The following is a 17,850-nucleotide window of genomic DNA, read 5'->3' on the forward strand; positions in this document are numbered from 1 at the left end:
AGACTATGACGTCGCGATTAATAAGCCTATAAGAGCGATGGACCGGACGCAGCAGCCTGGAGAGTGACGCATTGTGATAAAGCGTATAATTGTTGTACATGCGTAGTCCGCTGTCACTAGAGCTTCAGCTCCCAATGTTTGACTAAAACATAGAACAAAGGGGCTAACTAAATGGAATAGATTATAGTATGTAAACAATAGAGACTAGAAGAATAGAGGTTGAGTGAGGAGAAGAATAACAATAGTACTGAGAGTGGGCCCCTGGGCTATGGTTCTTTGGTGGGCCCCTGATGTCCCAGTCTGACAGGCAAGGTAAACCATGTTTTCCCTTGCGGTTGCCAAATATACCTGTTATAAACGCGTAAAAATCGTAGATCCAAAATAAAGAGAAAAAAGAAAATTATAAAATGGTCCCTCACCTGGACAACCCCTAGTTCAAGGGTTGCCAATCATTTTTTTCAATATACAGGATTCAAAATGGGGTAATACCCATTACTACTGCTTTACTAGTAATGGGTCTCATCCCATTTTGATTCCTGCATATTGAAAACATACCTGTTGTCACCAGAATGTCAGCACCCAATATTTGACCAAAAAGTACAATTCATTTTCTGCCAGGGAACAAAAAAAGCTGCCGAAACTATCAGTTACCCAGAGCCCCTCTGCTTTAAATGTGCTTCAAATTTGACCAAAGATGGACAGATTTTTAAAAATTATGGGATGATTTATAAACTTTATGAGGTTTTTTTTTCACCAAGGGATTGGAAGGTCTCAGTGTTTATGTCCAAACAAGAGCCAGATATTTCACAGTTCAGGTGTAGGGAGGGTTAATTTATACAAAAACAATAGGCTAAACTTAACCAAACACAATCTTGAGCTTTATTTATTTTTTTAATTTGGCATCATTTAGGGACAGAAAATGGGTAATTTAGAAGACAATGGGTGAAATTGTAAAAGTAATAATTTTTAGGGTCTTTATAATAGTATTGGAGGGTCCCAGTGTATTTTGTGTAAACGTAGGCTACATTTTTCACAAGACAGAGCAGATCAGAGTGTCTTGGCCTTTTCTCCACATGTGGAGAAAACATGTGAAACGTGTGACATAGCTCTTAGTGTACCAATATGCAGGTCTGGACCGGGAGTCAAAATAGGCCCTGGCATTCCAAGTACAAAGAGGTGCAAACAGGTCCCAGCAGCCCACTAAATAGTGACTTTCTATGGCACCTGATAGCAGCCCCTCTGACATTTGCCAGAACCCACAGATTGCCAATCCGGGCCTGCCAATATATCACCACAAGAAGTGCTTCCAAGTGGAACTTGGATGAACGCAAAAGCAACCTATTTACTATTTTTAAAAAAAAATTGTATTTGTGTAAAACAGTGAAAAGTGCATTTGATGAAATATTATTAATCATACGGCACATGGAATTATAGTTTGGCGATTTCTAGCCAGTTCCGGTACACAACCTCTGCTTGTTTTTATATATCACTCTAAGCAAACAACAGGCTGTACACGAGAGTTTGGAGATTTTTTAAAAAAAAAAAAAAAAACATTTACTAGGCATATGCACTTAAGCCATGAGCCTGGAGCGGTGTCTTGAACTGCTATTGTGGAAGTCATATTATTTAGAGGATATTTTAGCTATGTTGTTGTTAGGGTAAATTTTATGTCCGACTGTGGGTTCCTTGTACTTTAAAGCACTCTTGTTTAAAGTGATATCAAAAGGGTCCACAGCACTGACCAAAGAAATTGCATTTTATCTTCAATAAAGTATGCTAACTTTCAGAAAGTCCCTTTAGCAGGAAATAGAACAGTTTAGAAATTAAAAGACACAGTCCCACATTATCAGTTGTAGGCACCATAGAGCTCATCAATCATAAGGGTAGGGACACACTGGGCGATTTGGGGAGATTTAGTCGCCTGGCGACTAATCGCAGCGACTTTTCTCCCCGAATGCCTCCCCTCACTCTGCGCCTGGATCAAATGAAAAGTCGCCGGCGCTAATCACACAAGGCGATTTGTTTTCCGAAATCGCCCGAAGTTGCCTCACGAGGAAACTTCGGGCGACTTCTGAAAACAAATCGCCGCGTGTGATTAGCGCAGGCGATTTTTCATTTTATCCAGGCGCAGAGTGAGGGGAGGCATTCGGGGAAGATTGGTCGTGGAAAGTCGCGGCGATTAGTCGCCAGGCGACAAAATCTCCCCAAATCGCCCAGTGTGTCCCTACCCTAAGAAGGGTAGGCCATACCACTAGCAGCTACATCACTTTGACTTTGGATGTTCTTACTGATAAAATGTCCTCTCCAGCAACTCTGGCTTCCATGATATACTAGAACCTCCTTGTACAACCCTCTCTGTAGCAGTTTAATTAATTCAAAATCAAAACTATGAATTTGCCAGGATTGAAGCTAATCAAAAGAAGCATACAAAAATGAAAATATATTTAATATTATATATGAATATGAAAGACCAGCACTCTCTTTTAATGAAATGTGTGTCATTATTTCACATGAACACATATTTCACTAAAAGAGCGTGCTGATCTGTCATATACAACAATACTTTGATCGTGTTTCTAAGTTTTTACATTTTGGTTTTTCATAAATAAGCAAACATTCCAGTTGTGAGTTTATTCAAACTCACAAATGCGACCTTTGATAAATAACCTCATAATTGTTTCAGAGATCTTTATATATAGATCAGCTATGTGCAGGATGCCTGTACAAACACGTGTGTATTTTAATCAAACATGGGTTGAAATTGCTAACAGAACCATATCCTAGTAGCCTGTACATAAAAAGAACAAGTGGGCCCAATTAACAAATAGTTTTAGGAGAGATGCTGATGAGGTGTGGAATTAGAGAGCAGTATGGAAGCAAAGAAAAAAAAAAAAAAACCATGAATCAAACAATTAAATAAATGATTGCATTAAGGAAGAAAAATTCAAAGCAATTCTCCAATATAAATTATAATGTAGACACAATTGGGACAGCTGCTTGGCCATAGCTCTGACTGGGCTTTATGTTGTCTCCCTCAAGCCCTAGAGATATTTCAGCGTGGATGTCCTTCCCTCAATACTTCTGAGAAGGCCTAGCTGACTGTGGAAAAGTATTACGTGTAGCAGTGCTCTATCTTAGAGTAGCTGAAAAGCACAGACTATAATGAAACATGAGATATATACATTTTAGCACTATGAGTGCACACAAGTAGAGCTTGCATAAAAATATAAACTCAATAGCTACAGTACATTCACATTCAGAAGAAAAATACCTGGGTGCACAAATAATTAAACTAATACAAGTTTACATAAAGCAAGGCACTTAAGCGTCTTTCTAAAGTTAAAATAAGCGTCGCTTTATTTCTGAACCAACATTTTGGTCTTTTCTGAAACCTTTGTCAAGGTTATAATCACAAACTTTATACCCAGGTGTCCCCCAGAAAAAAAAAGCGGACATTAACAATTTTAAAGTTTGTTAAGTTGCTGCTTAACCCTAATTAGGTGTTCACTATGATAAACATGAGGAGGGCATCATTTGAAAATGACTAAATGGCTGATCTAATAGCACCAATGCCTGTGACACAACAATTGAAACTGTCTTTCAACACTGGTGCAGGTGGGTTTTGTGGTAAAAATGCAGCTATGAGCATTTTGAGCTCCAAAAGCTAATGTTGTATATTACCTATGAATTCACTTTTGGTGCAATGTAGTACATTATATTTAAAACAGGTATTAGTATAGTTTTTAAATTATTTAGCATCATTCCAGCTGGGAATCTGAACAGCTACCTGGTTACATGGCATGCTTGTAGCTAATTTTACTAGATCAGTCACACTTCCAGTGCCCCCCCCCCCACCTTTTAAAGCTGGACAAAAAGAGAAAAGAAATAAGACACACAATTTAAAAACTATACAAAATGAAGACCAATTAAAAGGTAGCCAAGAACAAAGCATTCTATACATTACATTCTCTAGAAAAGATGACAACTGTGGACTTCAAGAACCCAAAACCTTCAGATCGCAAAAGGCACCTGATTATTTCAGACACACTCAAGTGTTTAAGCAGAGAGGCACAATTGTTACAGGTTGTGGTTACAGTGGAGTGAATATAAATTTAGCACATTCCAGTGAATTTAGCAAAAGTATAAGCTGAAACTAAAGTGTTTTTGATTCCTGAGAACGTAATATTACAACCTAAGGCTGTATGATGGTCTTTTGGAGGTGCTGCTGGTCAGCTCACAAGGAGCTGAAATTTTAGAAGGTGTCACAAAGATACGGTAGTGTATTACACAGGAATTCATGACAGCTAAAAAGATGTGCTAAATATGTCCATGGAATAATAAGGGGGGGGGGGATTGTTTCTACAGTTATTCAGTATATCCAGTATCAGTTTTTGTACTTAAATAAGTATTTTTGATGTACACATCAAGCTATTGTACAGTGTTGAGGAACAACAACAATCTGCCTGATATGGAGAAACAGATTGTCGAGAGGTACGTACCGAGTTATAGATACAGTGTGTGCGTATATATAAATAAAATATACATACACACACACATCTGCATAATCAAAACATTGCAACCCTGTACATATAGTGGATAAATTGATGTGTAGAACAAACTTGAGACAATGAGGGAAAGTCCAAATTAAAATACAAACATACACCAACCACATCTAAGTTACCAAATGTAAGAGCTTTAATGGCACCAAACAAATGTTAGAACACAGATCGTGTTTAGTCAGCTAGCCCAGATACATAATGTGCAATACAGAATAATTAATGTTGGAACGAATACAATTAGCAATATCAGTTCTAAAAATTCATCACATGACTGCATTTTTGGACAATATGTTGTGTGGGAGCCACATTAATCTATCTAGACATTCTGTAATGGTTCCACTAAGGTATCAGACGATAAAGTGCTCCTTGTCAGAAAAATAAACAAAATGTAGCCAATATAAATACATGCACAATATAACAATTAAAACCTTCCCCCCACCCGAGATCCTGTAGTTTTTGGTTCTTAGGAATGGCTAAATGCAGCTGAGAGCCCACAAGATGATCACCCCAAATATAAAATCATAACTGTCTGTTAACAAGAAACTGTAAATGCATAACAGCTGGTATAAAACTTTGGAAGGAATAAAAGTTTTCAAACTTCAGGCTCTTTACTTTTTTTTTTACAGTACATATTTATATTTTGAAGTTTACCCTAGTCCAGAAAACCCATATCAACCCATTACATGTACATTTGAATTATTCTCACAGCAGGACACTGGTGAAAATAATTAGTTAGTTGCTATTGGGTACTAATCCAGGTCAGAATGTGTTACTCTTTATAACCTAAATTACATTACAGTGTAGGCACTTGTGAAATAAGCCAAATGTTGCAAATCTACTGTGATAAGTCTTGTTAAAATGTGCTCCTGAAATAGCTCAGCACTGGCTCATTTTCAGGAATATTTTAGTGCCATTGACTGGCCTGCTGGAGACACAGAAATGGATTCTGTTTTCAATATGTGAATGAACAAAGTCAAACAGTGCAAATACTAAAAGACCTTAGACGCAATTTCAGGATTTGCTCACCAGTTTCCTGTGTAGACACATAAAAACTTGCGACATTTGTACCATGGTGAGCAGCACTGAAGATATGCGAAAAGCTAAGCAGAGGTAGCTCATTTGCTTACGGGTACATTTTCTACGTACCCATAGTTGTTGACATGCAAAGTAAGTCTTGCATAGAAAATGAATTCAGTAGGGCTTCATACCTTATAGAATTTCTATTTGATGCATACAAATAATACATTTCAAAATATTTAGGAAGGTTTCAATCACGCAAAAAAATATTTGCTGTTATGTCTTGTTTTTCTAGTGCCATCATCATGTTGTCTGTGCTTCTGAATACTTGACAAAGCAGCCGTTTTCTCCAGGTCCAGTTCAGCATAGAACTCAGACTGCTGGCCAGTAGTAAATGATATAGCCATATCAGGGCTTTGTGGAGTCTGAGGATTTTCAGAATCACAGCCACTTTCCAGCTCGACCTGGATGTAGTTAAGTTTCTCTGTATTTTGCGATATTTGCTTCACATCAAAGTTAAAATATGTTGGGATACGGTCACTAAGATTTAATGATTCTTGCCCAAAAGAGCACCTCTTAAACAGGGTTTGTCTTGATGGGTTACATTCATATGAAAGCAATGGATTGTTCTGTTCTAAACTATACTTTTCCTCAAAGACTGATGGAGACGAGGGCTGGCTCTCATATCCACCTTCTGCTAATTTTATTGGAACACAGTTGGTATTGTGAGAATCTGAGCTGCTCACAGACGGCAGCAAGCTTCTAGATCTGAAACACTCCTTGGGAAGAGCAACAATATTCTCATACTCCCTTCTCTTAAAATAGCATCTCTCTTTGCGCTCATCACTGTCATAGCCTGTATCCCAGTTGGCATAGATGAAATCTCCATTAGTGTTAAGCATCTCCATAGCATCATTTTTAAACTGGCTTTTCAACAAGACAGATGCTTTTTGATAACGATTCCACTCCTCCACTTCAATGTTACTGTACCGAGAGGAAGCTTGGCTGTTTCCACCCTCTGAATTTTTTCTTTCCACAGATAAACATCTCTGCTGCATTCTGTTTTCCTTATACACAGATGTCATGTAGGACTAGGAGGAAAAACAGAATACATTTATGAAACGAGAGGATAAAGGTAAGACATTTAAATGGACAAAGAGTTACTAAGGAGAAAGAAGAAAATCTTGACTGCTCACTTGATCCAGAGAGGGGGTAACCGACAACCTCACAAAGTCTCCAAAAATGGGTTCAGGCCTCTGAGATGATGTAAAAACTGCTGAATAAGTCTCATATCGATAAGGCACATTATATGCACCTGTATTTTAAGACAAGGATGAGATATCAAAAGCAAACAGATATAGAAAAAGCTATTTTCACAAAACATCTGCTTACATGTAGGAAATTCAGAATCTGTATCAGAGATGATGCTTATTCTATTATTCTGCATGTTATTCTGGAGCATGTTAAACAAGTCTTCAGCACGCATGCACCTGAAGCCAAATATACCTAAAAATAAAAAAAATAAAAAGTACTAAATACAAAAAATGTTGTAGGTAAACACTTCAAAAGTCTGCAGCATTCTGACTTAGGATAGTTGTTCAGAGTTCCCCATCAAACTATTCAGATGCCACTTTCATAAAGAAAAAAGAAAACACACACAGCCCTGTGTTACACATAGTTAATTTCAGCTGAAATATAATACTAATGCAGCCAAATAACACAGATACTTAAATTGTGACAATTTCAATTCATTAACATCATGGGAGAAACCTTGAGAAAGATCTTAAGCCCCACAAATAACTCAGGATATTTAAGCCTTTACTTGGTGCTGCAGAGAGACTTGTGTTTCTCTGCAGACCAAGACCTGCCTTGTCTGCCCCTACCCTTAGGCCAAGTGCACATGGGGTCTGTTTGCATGCAGTCATTTGGAGCGGTGTGGAGGTTGGCCTGAAAATGTCTGCTTTCATGTATTTGGGGCGACTTCCGCTCTGCTGCATGTGACTGCAAGCAATAGGTTCCCAGGCAGAAGCGTATCAGATGAACAGAGCTGAGTCACGGAGCAGATCCATTTCTGTCAGCCTGAAAAAAAAAATTTAAAAAAAGCCTGAGAGCAGTGAAGGTAACACTCCATGTGCCCTGGGCCTTAGGTTTTAGTAAATAGCAATTTAATGAAAGCAGCCATACAGTACAACTGCATATACTGTAAGAACGGATGCCCCACAAAAATTTATTTACTTTTATAAATCTACTTTTTAGGCACCCCTTTTTTCTAGGCTACCCCCAATCGTAAAAATATAGGGTGCTTCTCCTGATTACTAATCACAAACTTGCAACAAACTAGGGTGAAATGTATCTAGACACATTTCCTAATGTTGTTACCAGCAAACCAGATCAGATAATGATTGTTACAAGTTTGCTAAAACTTAACCTATAAATTAAAGTTGCAATAAAACATGTTGCCCATAAACAGAGTCTTTGGGCGGCATAGGTGGACGGTGGCGAGCGTAGCTCCCACTGGTTCCCCACGTAGATAGGCAGGTTTGGCACATGTGGGAACATTGGAAGGGATTGAACGGGCATTGTGTGTTACTGACTTCAATGTGACTAGCAATCGTGTACTGACACTTAATATATATTACTATCCAAAAGAGTTTCCACCGATCCACATTATGCATTTTTTAATTATATGTATTTATAAGGACAGGGTCCTGCACTGCTCTGAATTTAAAGAGCAGCGAGTCTCTGTCTTTATGGGCAACATGTTTTATTGAAACTTTAATGAAAGGTTACGTTTTAGCAACATTGTAACAATCGTTATCTGAACTAGTTTGCTGGTAACAACATTAGGAAATGTGTCTAGATACATTTCACCCTAGTTTGTTGCAAGTTTGTGATTATCAGTTTGTATAGCTTTGGCTTACTTGCGGATATATGCATTATGACACTTATAGAATTTGCATTGGCTTACAGTTACACTATAAAAAGACTTGCGATTAGGACATCCCCCTTGAGTATCATTTGTATTATTTTCAATGCATTACCTTCTCCAGTTGCACATCTTCTGCCACAGACAAATGAAAACAAATTGGAATCATATCCATACTTCACCAGGCTGATGTAAGGCCACCTCACAAGCCCTCCTTTTTTAGGATAGAACATTAAACAGGTTTCTGTAAGCTCCATAATTCCTGGACATATCTTTTTTCCATCATCATTCACATTTATCACCTTGAATTAAAAAAAAAAAAAAGTATATACAGACAGAACATGTTTGGGACATTATCTGTTGTTGGAAAGTAACACTTTTGTGTATTATTTTGCATGTGCTATTACATACAGTGTCACATGTTACATCATAGCTCTGCAAAGCAAACAAGTATGGTGTAGCATACAGAACCCACTATCCCATATACCTTGACAAAGCCTTATAAAAGAACAATTGTACACTGCATGGAGCAGAGACTTTGGGAAATATTAACCAAGTTGTGAAATTTCATGAACATTTATTAGTATAACACATTTTTGACTTGTTAACTTTACACTTCTGAACATGTTTCTGTTCACCAGTTATTATTATGCCACTACAAAACATGTAAAGACCGTCAAATTCTGTTTCACCAACATTTTCTACCAAAAGTAAATTTGCCAGGACTAGGGTGGTAAGCGACCATTAAAAAAGGTGCAGCAGCCACATTAGCATTTTATTATCCATCATATCCTCCATGCTAATATCCCACTTATGTCACTAATTTATGGCATTATTCACCAACATTACCATCTATTACAACTGTACCAGCTTTGTGCAATATGTTGTCGTGCTATAAACACAATTGTGAGTGAGTACATGCTACCATTGCCAAATTGAAATTTATTGCTCACTGTATGATACAGAAGCGTTTTCTTTTCTCTGTAAATATTTTAATCATTTGAACATTGCTCTGACATGATTCCGTGATGTGTTTTAACCAGTGTGTGATTATACTGACAATATGCCTGATGCATGGACGCAAACTTTAGTGGAGAAAAACAAGCTCGATTGTCACGTTAGTAAATATGCCCAGTAAGTAATAATGGAAGTTTGAGGACTCCCATTACATTTTTAAAGGCAATGTTAAATGCAACATGGTTTGGTTACATAAAAAAAGTAAACTCAGCAAAATACATTGAGTATAAAGAAATATCCAAAGAAACGTTTTTTTTCTTTTAAATACAGTTAACTGCCAGGTTAGGCAGTAAAGCATTAATGTTATAGTACAGGTAGGTATGGGATCTGTTATCCAGAAACCTATTATCCAGAAAGCTCTGAATTACAGAAAGGCCAGCTCCCATAGATTCCATTTTATCCAAATAATCCAAATTTTTGAAATGATTTCCTTTTTCCTCTGTAATAATAAAACAGTACCTTGTACTTGATCTATATTAAGATATAATTAATACTTATTGGAAGCAGAACCAGACTATTGGGTTTATTTAATGTTTACATTACTTTTGTAGTAGACTTAAGGGATGAAGGCTCAACTTATGGAAATATCAGTTATTCAGGTCCCAAGCATTCTGGATAACAGGTCCCATAACTGTATCTGCAATGCCTTTCTGCTGCCTGGAGAGGTCATTGTTTAATTTCACCATCAGATTAATAAAATTAATAAAAAATAATATTTTTGGCTATGGTAGAACAAACATATAAAATCTAGAGTGAAATAGGACAGAAAAAAAATACTAGCTGTAAAAATGAATATAATTATGTAAAAAGTATGTTTAAGCTTCCCATTGTAATGGATAATGCCATTATGTTTGCAACTTACCCACTATTCACATTATAAAATATACATACAATTCTATCAGCAGCACAGAGTTAATAAGTACTTACCCAAAATCTGTTCTCTGTCTCTTCAATGAAATGCTTGGTTTCACTACAAAGGCAAAGACCCATGTCTCCTACAAAAGAACACCTGACTAACAAATCTGCTTCTTAAGAGGGTTTAATATGTTACAATTTCAAAAGAATCATTAAGCTGCATTACATTTTACCACAAGATAATCATACACTAGTAACACATTTAAGAAACTGAGTAAGCGTTCAATACCAAAGTTCAGACAGAACCATACACAACTGAATGTTTATACAAACACTGACATTTAATAAACCCCTAATGCCTAATTTTTTTAAAAAAAATTAAGTTTAATAAAGTTAAATCTGATGCTAGATAAATCTAAGCAACTCCAAATCATGAACAATAATTCAAGGATAATAAAGGATCTCTCTTAAACAATTAGAGTTCATTAATAAACACATATCGAGTATTGATTCAGTAGCAAACAGATTGTAGATTAAATTAGGGTTATCCAATTCAGATGTGGATCTACAGCCCCTAACATCACTAGATGATGATCACTTGATTGGGGGATTTGCAGTAATAACATCCATATAGATCAGCAATTCTAATGCACTCTTAAAGGCAAAATAGAGGAGCTGTAACTTTAAAATAAATTTATAGATACTGGACTGAATATGGTTTACAATAAGCTACATCACACTTTATGCATATAAACAACCAAATTTCCTTGATTTAATTAAATGGACTGCTCATAAAGTGTTTAATATGTTCCTTGTATGGTATTCTTTAAGGCTACATATTTAAATAAATAAATATATATATTTATGTATCCTGTTTATAAAGCATTCATCAATTGCTTCTCTAAATAAACAAAATGCCATTCCAAACTTACAGACACCAGTTCAGCAGACCTTGCTTTCTCCCTAGAAGTTTTTAAGTAGTGAAAACCGACTCAGCTATTAAAAATAACTCATTAGCTCTCCAACCTATCACAACACAGAAAATACCATCTGCTGGCTCTATCATGTGAACTGTTCTTGAATAGCACCTGGCTACAAATGGGGAGGTATTATGGTGGGCCATACCTCCTGTTTAAATAGAGGCCACATTTGAAAAACAGAGAGTTGCAATTTCACCTCTATATAACCTGAAACCGTTATACAACTTACAATCTTATGCTCCATGCATGCACATATGAGAGATCTGGGGTATTCACCTATTACTCACATGCATGTGCCCCACCTAGGGTTGCCACCTTTTCTTGAAAAAAATACCGACGTTTTTTATTAATTTCCCCTATTAATAACATTGGAATCACCACCACCAGGCAGGTGGCAACCCTAGCCCCACCATGGGTGCTTGCACTGCAAGTTCTTTCTTGGTGTGGGGAAGTAGAGCACTCACAAGGGGTTATTCAGCAAAGAAATACTATTCTTTTCCTCATCTGGAGTGCAGGAAAACATTTTAGATGGTAGTCGCCCTTTAACTTTCTGTTGAAGCAGCTATCTGGTTGCTAGGCTTTGTTTTACCATAGCAACAAGGTTTGCAAATCAGACTGAAAGAACAATAAAAAATAGTATTGGTAGGGTAGCTGACAGAGCAATAGTTTTCTATTGTTAATAGCAATTTAAATAGCAAGCTGACATGATGCAGGAAGAAAATGTTTAAAAGAAATAAATACGAAGACCACTTGAAAAGCTTCTTATAGAGCAGTAACACCAAAAAATGAAAGTGTTTTAAAGTAATGAAAATATCATGAAGTGTTGGTAAAACTGTTCTGATTGCTTCAGAAACAATACTATAGTTCAAATAAACAAGCTGCTGAGTAGCAATGGCGGAAATTGAAAAAAGGCTATATGGCATAGGTTAAATAGTGGATAACAGATAACACCATTATGTTCTACTGAGCTTATCTGCTGTGTAATTTGAGCCTTTTCTCCTTTGAATGGCTGCCCCCATTGCTACACAGTATCTTATTTATATAAACAATAGTAGTGTTTCTGAAGTAAACACACCAGTTTTACTAGTACAGGGCAACACTATATTATATTTTTATTATTTTATTTTAAAACAATTACATTTTTTGATGTTACCGGTCTTTTAACTGCCCTTTCAAAAAGCTTTATTTTAGCGTTTATTTTTTAGAGAATACCATATACACAGTACAACTGACAATAACATATAGACAAGTTTTTATTCCGGGAAGTATTTAGGCGGCCAGCAAAAGCAGAAGCTTACGAGGAGAATCCATGCTTTTCCTCAGAAATATTTAGCAGAAAAGCGAAGCGCTACTGACTAGAGAAAACGTACATGAATCCTACCAATCATTGAAACCTAAAATAAAGCGGATTTGCTGTCAGAAGAAACGCCCCCTTTCCGCATGCGTTTCACGGTGGAACGGACAAGGTGTCAGTCTGAGAACCGGAAGTGATAACTCGAGGAGGAGTTAAAGGGCCGCCGGGTTCATTTCTCTTGGCAGCGCTGGTGCAAGGTTTGCAAAGATGGAAATCACCAGGAGCAGTGAGTGTGCCCACCCTTTAACCGCGTGTCAGTGGTACAACCTCACCCCTACCCCGCGAACTCAGACACACGCTTAGTCTTACACAAGCAGCGCGCAAGTTAAATGTTTGCTGCTCTGTTTTACTCATCTTCCGAAATGAGCGCTGAAGGGCATTTTATTCCATTGTTTTATTTCCGGGTTTAATTTATCCTTTCTTAATTGTACAGCCGGGTGTGCTGGTTCCATGAGGCTGATCCTACTAGTTGTAATAAATAGCCTGTAGTGAGGCAACTGCTAGAGGATTACAGCACTCGGTGTTCATTGATACTGAGTAAGGAGGGGTGCAGTATATTGGGGGAAACACTTAAATCCAGCGGTAACAACTGCTATATATATGTATTAAAATTACAACCCAAATCAGATCTGGCAAGTTGCTCTGTTTAACCCCTTCGCTGTGTTTGTGGAAGTTTTGTGGGGTATATTTGTGTTAAATGTAAAATCTTCTTAGGGATATGCTTCCCATAATAGTGTTGTGTTTTCCTAGTAACCCCACAAAGTAGCCAAACTAGGGAAAGGCTCCAAAACCACCAGGTAAAAGCAGGGTCTCGGCTGATTTACTTGCAAGTAAATGTTTTTGGACCATGATGCACAATGACTAGCTTTTCCATAGGAAACCTTGAAATCTAAATTTAGCTTTAAACAACCATAGGTAGGTATGGTTTATTGGCTGATAAGAGATCAATAACTAAAGTATAATCACTTAAAGCTAAATCAGTACCTTTAATCACTTATAAAATATATACACTGTAAAAACCGCTCCACTTGAGGTTTGCTAATCTCACAAGGCTGCAAAAATTAGAATCGCAAATGGCATGGCTTCATTTCTGTTTTTCCAGTCGTTTGCACGAAGCAGGCTGTGGCTTGTCTTCCCGTGCACTGGGCAACATCAGCTGATGACGTTTTCCATCCTGCCAATTCCTGAACCAACTTGTATCCATAGTACATGATATTATTCAGGTTTGATGGGTCACCATACATGTACAGATAAACCATTTTGTGTGTATGCTGTGTCGGAATGTGTTGCCAGAGGCCCACAAGGAAACTTTAGACTGTGGGCACACTTTCCAAACTATTATACCTCCTCACCTCTTTATTATCATAGTCTTTTATCTTTACTTACTATACTCCCATAATTAAACCTCTTTTTTTCCTATAATGAAATCGGGAATTACCATGAAATAGGCTAAATGGTTAGAAGTAAGAGGCTTGCTGACACCTGGGCCAACTGGGAATACCCCTGGTATCCCGGTGGGCTAGTCCGACACTGTGTGTTTGTAGCTATTTAATTCTAATCTTTTAACCCTAGATTAGAAAGCTGCAGTGGTTGCCACACACTGAGCAATATGGTCACAGTTTGCTTGGCAACCAAACAGTTACTAAGTTTATTGGCCCTTCTAGTGGTGACTAGGCACACATCTCCGCTCCTGCTGTCTTTCATGAGGTTCACTTGATTGACTTTTCATGCAGTGTTATGCTTTGGTATAAAAAAAATATAATTAACCAAACCTAGAGTGTTCATAAAAGACTGTATGTAGATCTTTCACAATATCTGATCTTGATCAATGACTGAGGATTAGTGTTAACATCTGTGCTAGATAAATGTTGTTTTTGTTCTAACTTGTATAACCAAAAAATCTGGACAAATGTTCTCATTTGTTTTTTGTTTTTGCCAGATTTTAAGGATACTTTGCCAAAAGTTTATAAAGCAATTGAAGAGGCAGACTTCTTGGCTATTGATGGTGAATTTTCAGGTTTGTATTTCCAAGGTCATTGTAATGTATGAAATGCCAGCATTTTTTTTTTTTGGAGGTTTAACTGTTCCTTTAAGTAAAAGGCAGATGACCAATCAAAGACTTATTTTTGCATAATGAAAGTCATTCTAATCAAATTTTGAATGTACAGTAAACATTTTCAACAATTTTAGTTATGTTTCTTAATTATCGCTTCCTCTCCTTTCCCTGAATACTCATATCATTGCATATTGTATTGGTTATATTGGTAGTCTGTTCTCGTCTAGCAATTCCCAAAATGCCTTGCATAATGTGAGAAGGAGCATGTAAGGCAGTCTGGGAACTGGAGACTTGAGGAGTGCGGATTTCTCTTTTGTAGTCTGGTAAACCTATAGGAAAGAACCGAAAACTGCTTTCAGTTGCAACATTTACAAATAACTCCTAAAATTAATAGAAAATGAGATTCTAAGCAAAAGACGTTCCAATACACAGGCTGGTAAACTGCCGACTTGGTCTGTATAGGGGGATAGTTGGGAAATTTTATTGGACTGTGTATGTCCAACTTTAGACGTAAGCATGAACTTCAAGGAACACGGGTATTTCTGAATCAACAGCTCCTACGAAATTAATGGTATGTTTTCCTGCTTTTGTCCGTTTGCTGTGCCTTGTCATTGACCGTTTTCAGCTTCAGTCGAAGAAAAAGCCCAGCTTTATTGACTCCCTTGACAAATTGTTAAGAGCATTTTAAAAATGTATCTTAAAAAGGCTTATTCACCTTCCAAACACTGTTTTTGTTCAGTTGTTTTCATATTGTTCACCAGAACTTGTTTCAATTGTTTATTTTTTACTGTTTCCTAATTTGAAGTTTAAGTTCTAATGCACCTGTCTGGTCTTTCAGTCTGGTAGCTCGGTAATTCAGGCGCAGACTCTGAACTGTTACAAATTTGCAACATTTATTTGATACATTTCTCAGTGACTCGGGGATTATTTAGGGCCAAAGATAAGAAATGTAAATTTATGTATCAATTTAGGACAGTTTACAGAGTCTGCGACCCCCCCAACCGGAGCTGATTCAGAAAGACATAATGTAAAAAAGCTAAACTTTAGACTTCAATATTACAAAACAGTCAATGGAAAATAAAAAGTAATTGACAAAAGTCTTTCTTATTTCTGGTGAACTGTTTGAAATCAATTGAACTGCAAAAAGGGTTGGCAGGTAAACTTTTTTTTTTTTTTTTTTGACAGCATTTGTTATGGAAACGTACACATGAGTAGGCACCTGCCATTTTTTTTTTATTTATTTTTTTTTTAATTGCAGAATGTTTTGTTTTACGTAAAGGGACATAAAATATTGTAATGTTGCAGTAGGGCCTCAATCCTCCATTTTGACAGATTTGCTCTTAACTTATTTGTAGGATTGCGCCAAATCGGAGCCTTTTCCAGCATAATTTGGATTCAGCCCCATCAGAGTCCCTGGCTAAACCTAATCAGAATTCTTAAAATAATGTGACTTTTGAACAAGGAAATCAAATTTTTTTGCTGTACCTGGATTTTGCAAAATTCCAGAATGGTGGATTTGTTGCATTCCTAACTGTTTGATTTGGACACCAATACATGTAATCTTTTAGATGTACTGAAAAGGCATACATGACTTTTACACTTCACAACCTAACACTATTAAGTCACATTTTATTTGCTTAGCTGCCTATTTTCTTCCCCAGGTATAAGTGATGGCCCATCTGTTAGCACTTTAACAAATGGCTTTGATACGCCAGAGGAAAGATATACAAAACTGAAAAAGGTCAGTTACATGTATTGTTGTATTCTGCCTATGGCCCTTGCATTCATCTAATCATTGCTGTAACATTTTGTAACTTTGCATGTGCTATGCCTTCTATGGAAAACAAGATTTTGTTGCAACTTTATAGCTAAGGAGCAGGGCCTTTTTTTTTTCTGTAATAGAAATATTTTCTAGTTTAAAATTCTTCATTTGAATACTTGCTAGAAATGTATATTGTTCTAATACTTGCATACTTTTTTGTTTTTGTTAGCACTCTATGGAGTTTTTACTTTTTCAGTTTGGCCTTTGCACTTTTAACTATGATAACACAGAAGCAAAGTAAGTAAGGTTTATATTCATTTTCTCAGCCATTTAATCACCTTTTGTGCTCTTAATTGTATGTTTTTTGTTTATTTTGCAGGTACTTAATGAAATCCTTTAACTTTTATATATTTCCAAAGCCGTTCAACAGAAATTCCCCAGACAAGAAGTTTGTTTGTCAGGTAGGCCCTACTGGCTACTCTCCTGCTGTCGTCATTTCTTATCTTTTCATGATGCAACTTCATATCTCAGAAGCATGTGATGTCAGATTGTGGTTAAAGGAACAGTAACAACAAAAAATGAAGTGTTTTAATTGAATGACAATATAATGTACTGTTGCCATGCCCTGGTAAAACAGGTGTATTTGTTTGATACTCTACAATAGTTTATTTAAACAAGCTGCTGCTTAGCCATTCAAAGCTGAAAAAGAAAAGACACAGGATACACCACAGATAAGCTCTGTAGTATACAATGACATTCTTCAGAATTTCTTTCTACTGTATCCTGTGCTTTAATGGCTCCCCATGGCTACACAGCAGTTTGTTTATATAAACTATAGTAGTTTTACTGAACAAACGCACTGTTTTCCTGCCCTTATAAAACAGGTGTATTATATTGTCATTCGATTAAAATACTTTAATTTTTTTTTTGGTTTTCCTTTGACCAACTAATAAAGTTTGTAGTGAGTAAATATAATAAATGCACGTTCTGATTTGCTCCTACCATGAATGCCTAATTACCATAAAAAAAATCTGATGTCTCATCGTAAAGTAGCCAGAAATACATAAATTCACTGGTGCTTTGTGTAGTTGCAGCATTGTTTTTACCCTGAAAATGAGCGATTCTATTTTGAGGGCTCTTGAGTGCGGTGCCTAACCGATAGATGCATGTTGTTTTTACCCTGTGGTTACGGAGTGCTGTTGTACCCACTTACCCCTTCCTTGTGCCAGTGTATGAGAAGACAGATCATCTGTCCAACTGACTGTTCCATCAGCCTTTAGCTTCATGCCAGTTAAATGGGGAATTTTAAAGGTTTAATATACAC

General features: G+C 36.8%; 2 protein-coding genes across 3 annotated transcripts in view; one reads left to right on the forward strand and one right to left on the reverse strand.

Moving 5' to 3' along the window:
• Positions 1–4,673: 4,673 nt before the first annotated feature.
• MGC68639 (uncharacterized protein) lies at positions 4,674–11,335 on the reverse strand. Of its 2 annotated transcripts, none has more exon segments than NM_001089707.1 (6): positions 4,674–6,667; positions 6,773–6,891; positions 6,969–7,082; positions 8,618–8,804; positions 10,447–10,514; positions 11,307–11,335. In NM_001089707.1, coding segments are annotated over 5 exon segments (1,320 nt in total). In that variant the 5' UTR covers positions 10,510–10,514; positions 11,307–11,335; the 3' UTR covers positions 4,674–5,830.
• Positions 11,336–12,904: 1,569 nt separating this feature from the next.
• parn.L (poly(A)-specific ribonuclease L homeolog) overlaps positions 12,905–17,850 on the forward strand; it is a 75,269-nt gene continuing 70,323 nt past the window's right edge. Inside the window, 5 exon segments of the mRNA NM_001087674.1 lie at positions 12,905–12,934; positions 14,648–14,725; positions 16,426–16,505; positions 16,756–16,823; positions 16,906–16,987. Of these exon segments, the coding sequence (NP_001081143.1) occupies positions 12,916–12,934; positions 14,648–14,725; positions 16,426–16,505; positions 16,756–16,823; positions 16,906–16,987 (327 nt within the window). The 5' untranslated portion in view covers positions 12,905–12,915.

The sequence above is a fragment of the Xenopus laevis genome, chromosome 9_10L, assembly GCF_017654675.1.
Source record: "Xenopus laevis strain J_2021 chromosome 9_10L, Xenopus_laevis_v10.1, whole genome shotgun sequence".
Lineage (NCBI taxonomy): Eukaryota > Metazoa > Chordata > Amphibia > Anura > Pipidae > Xenopus > Xenopus laevis.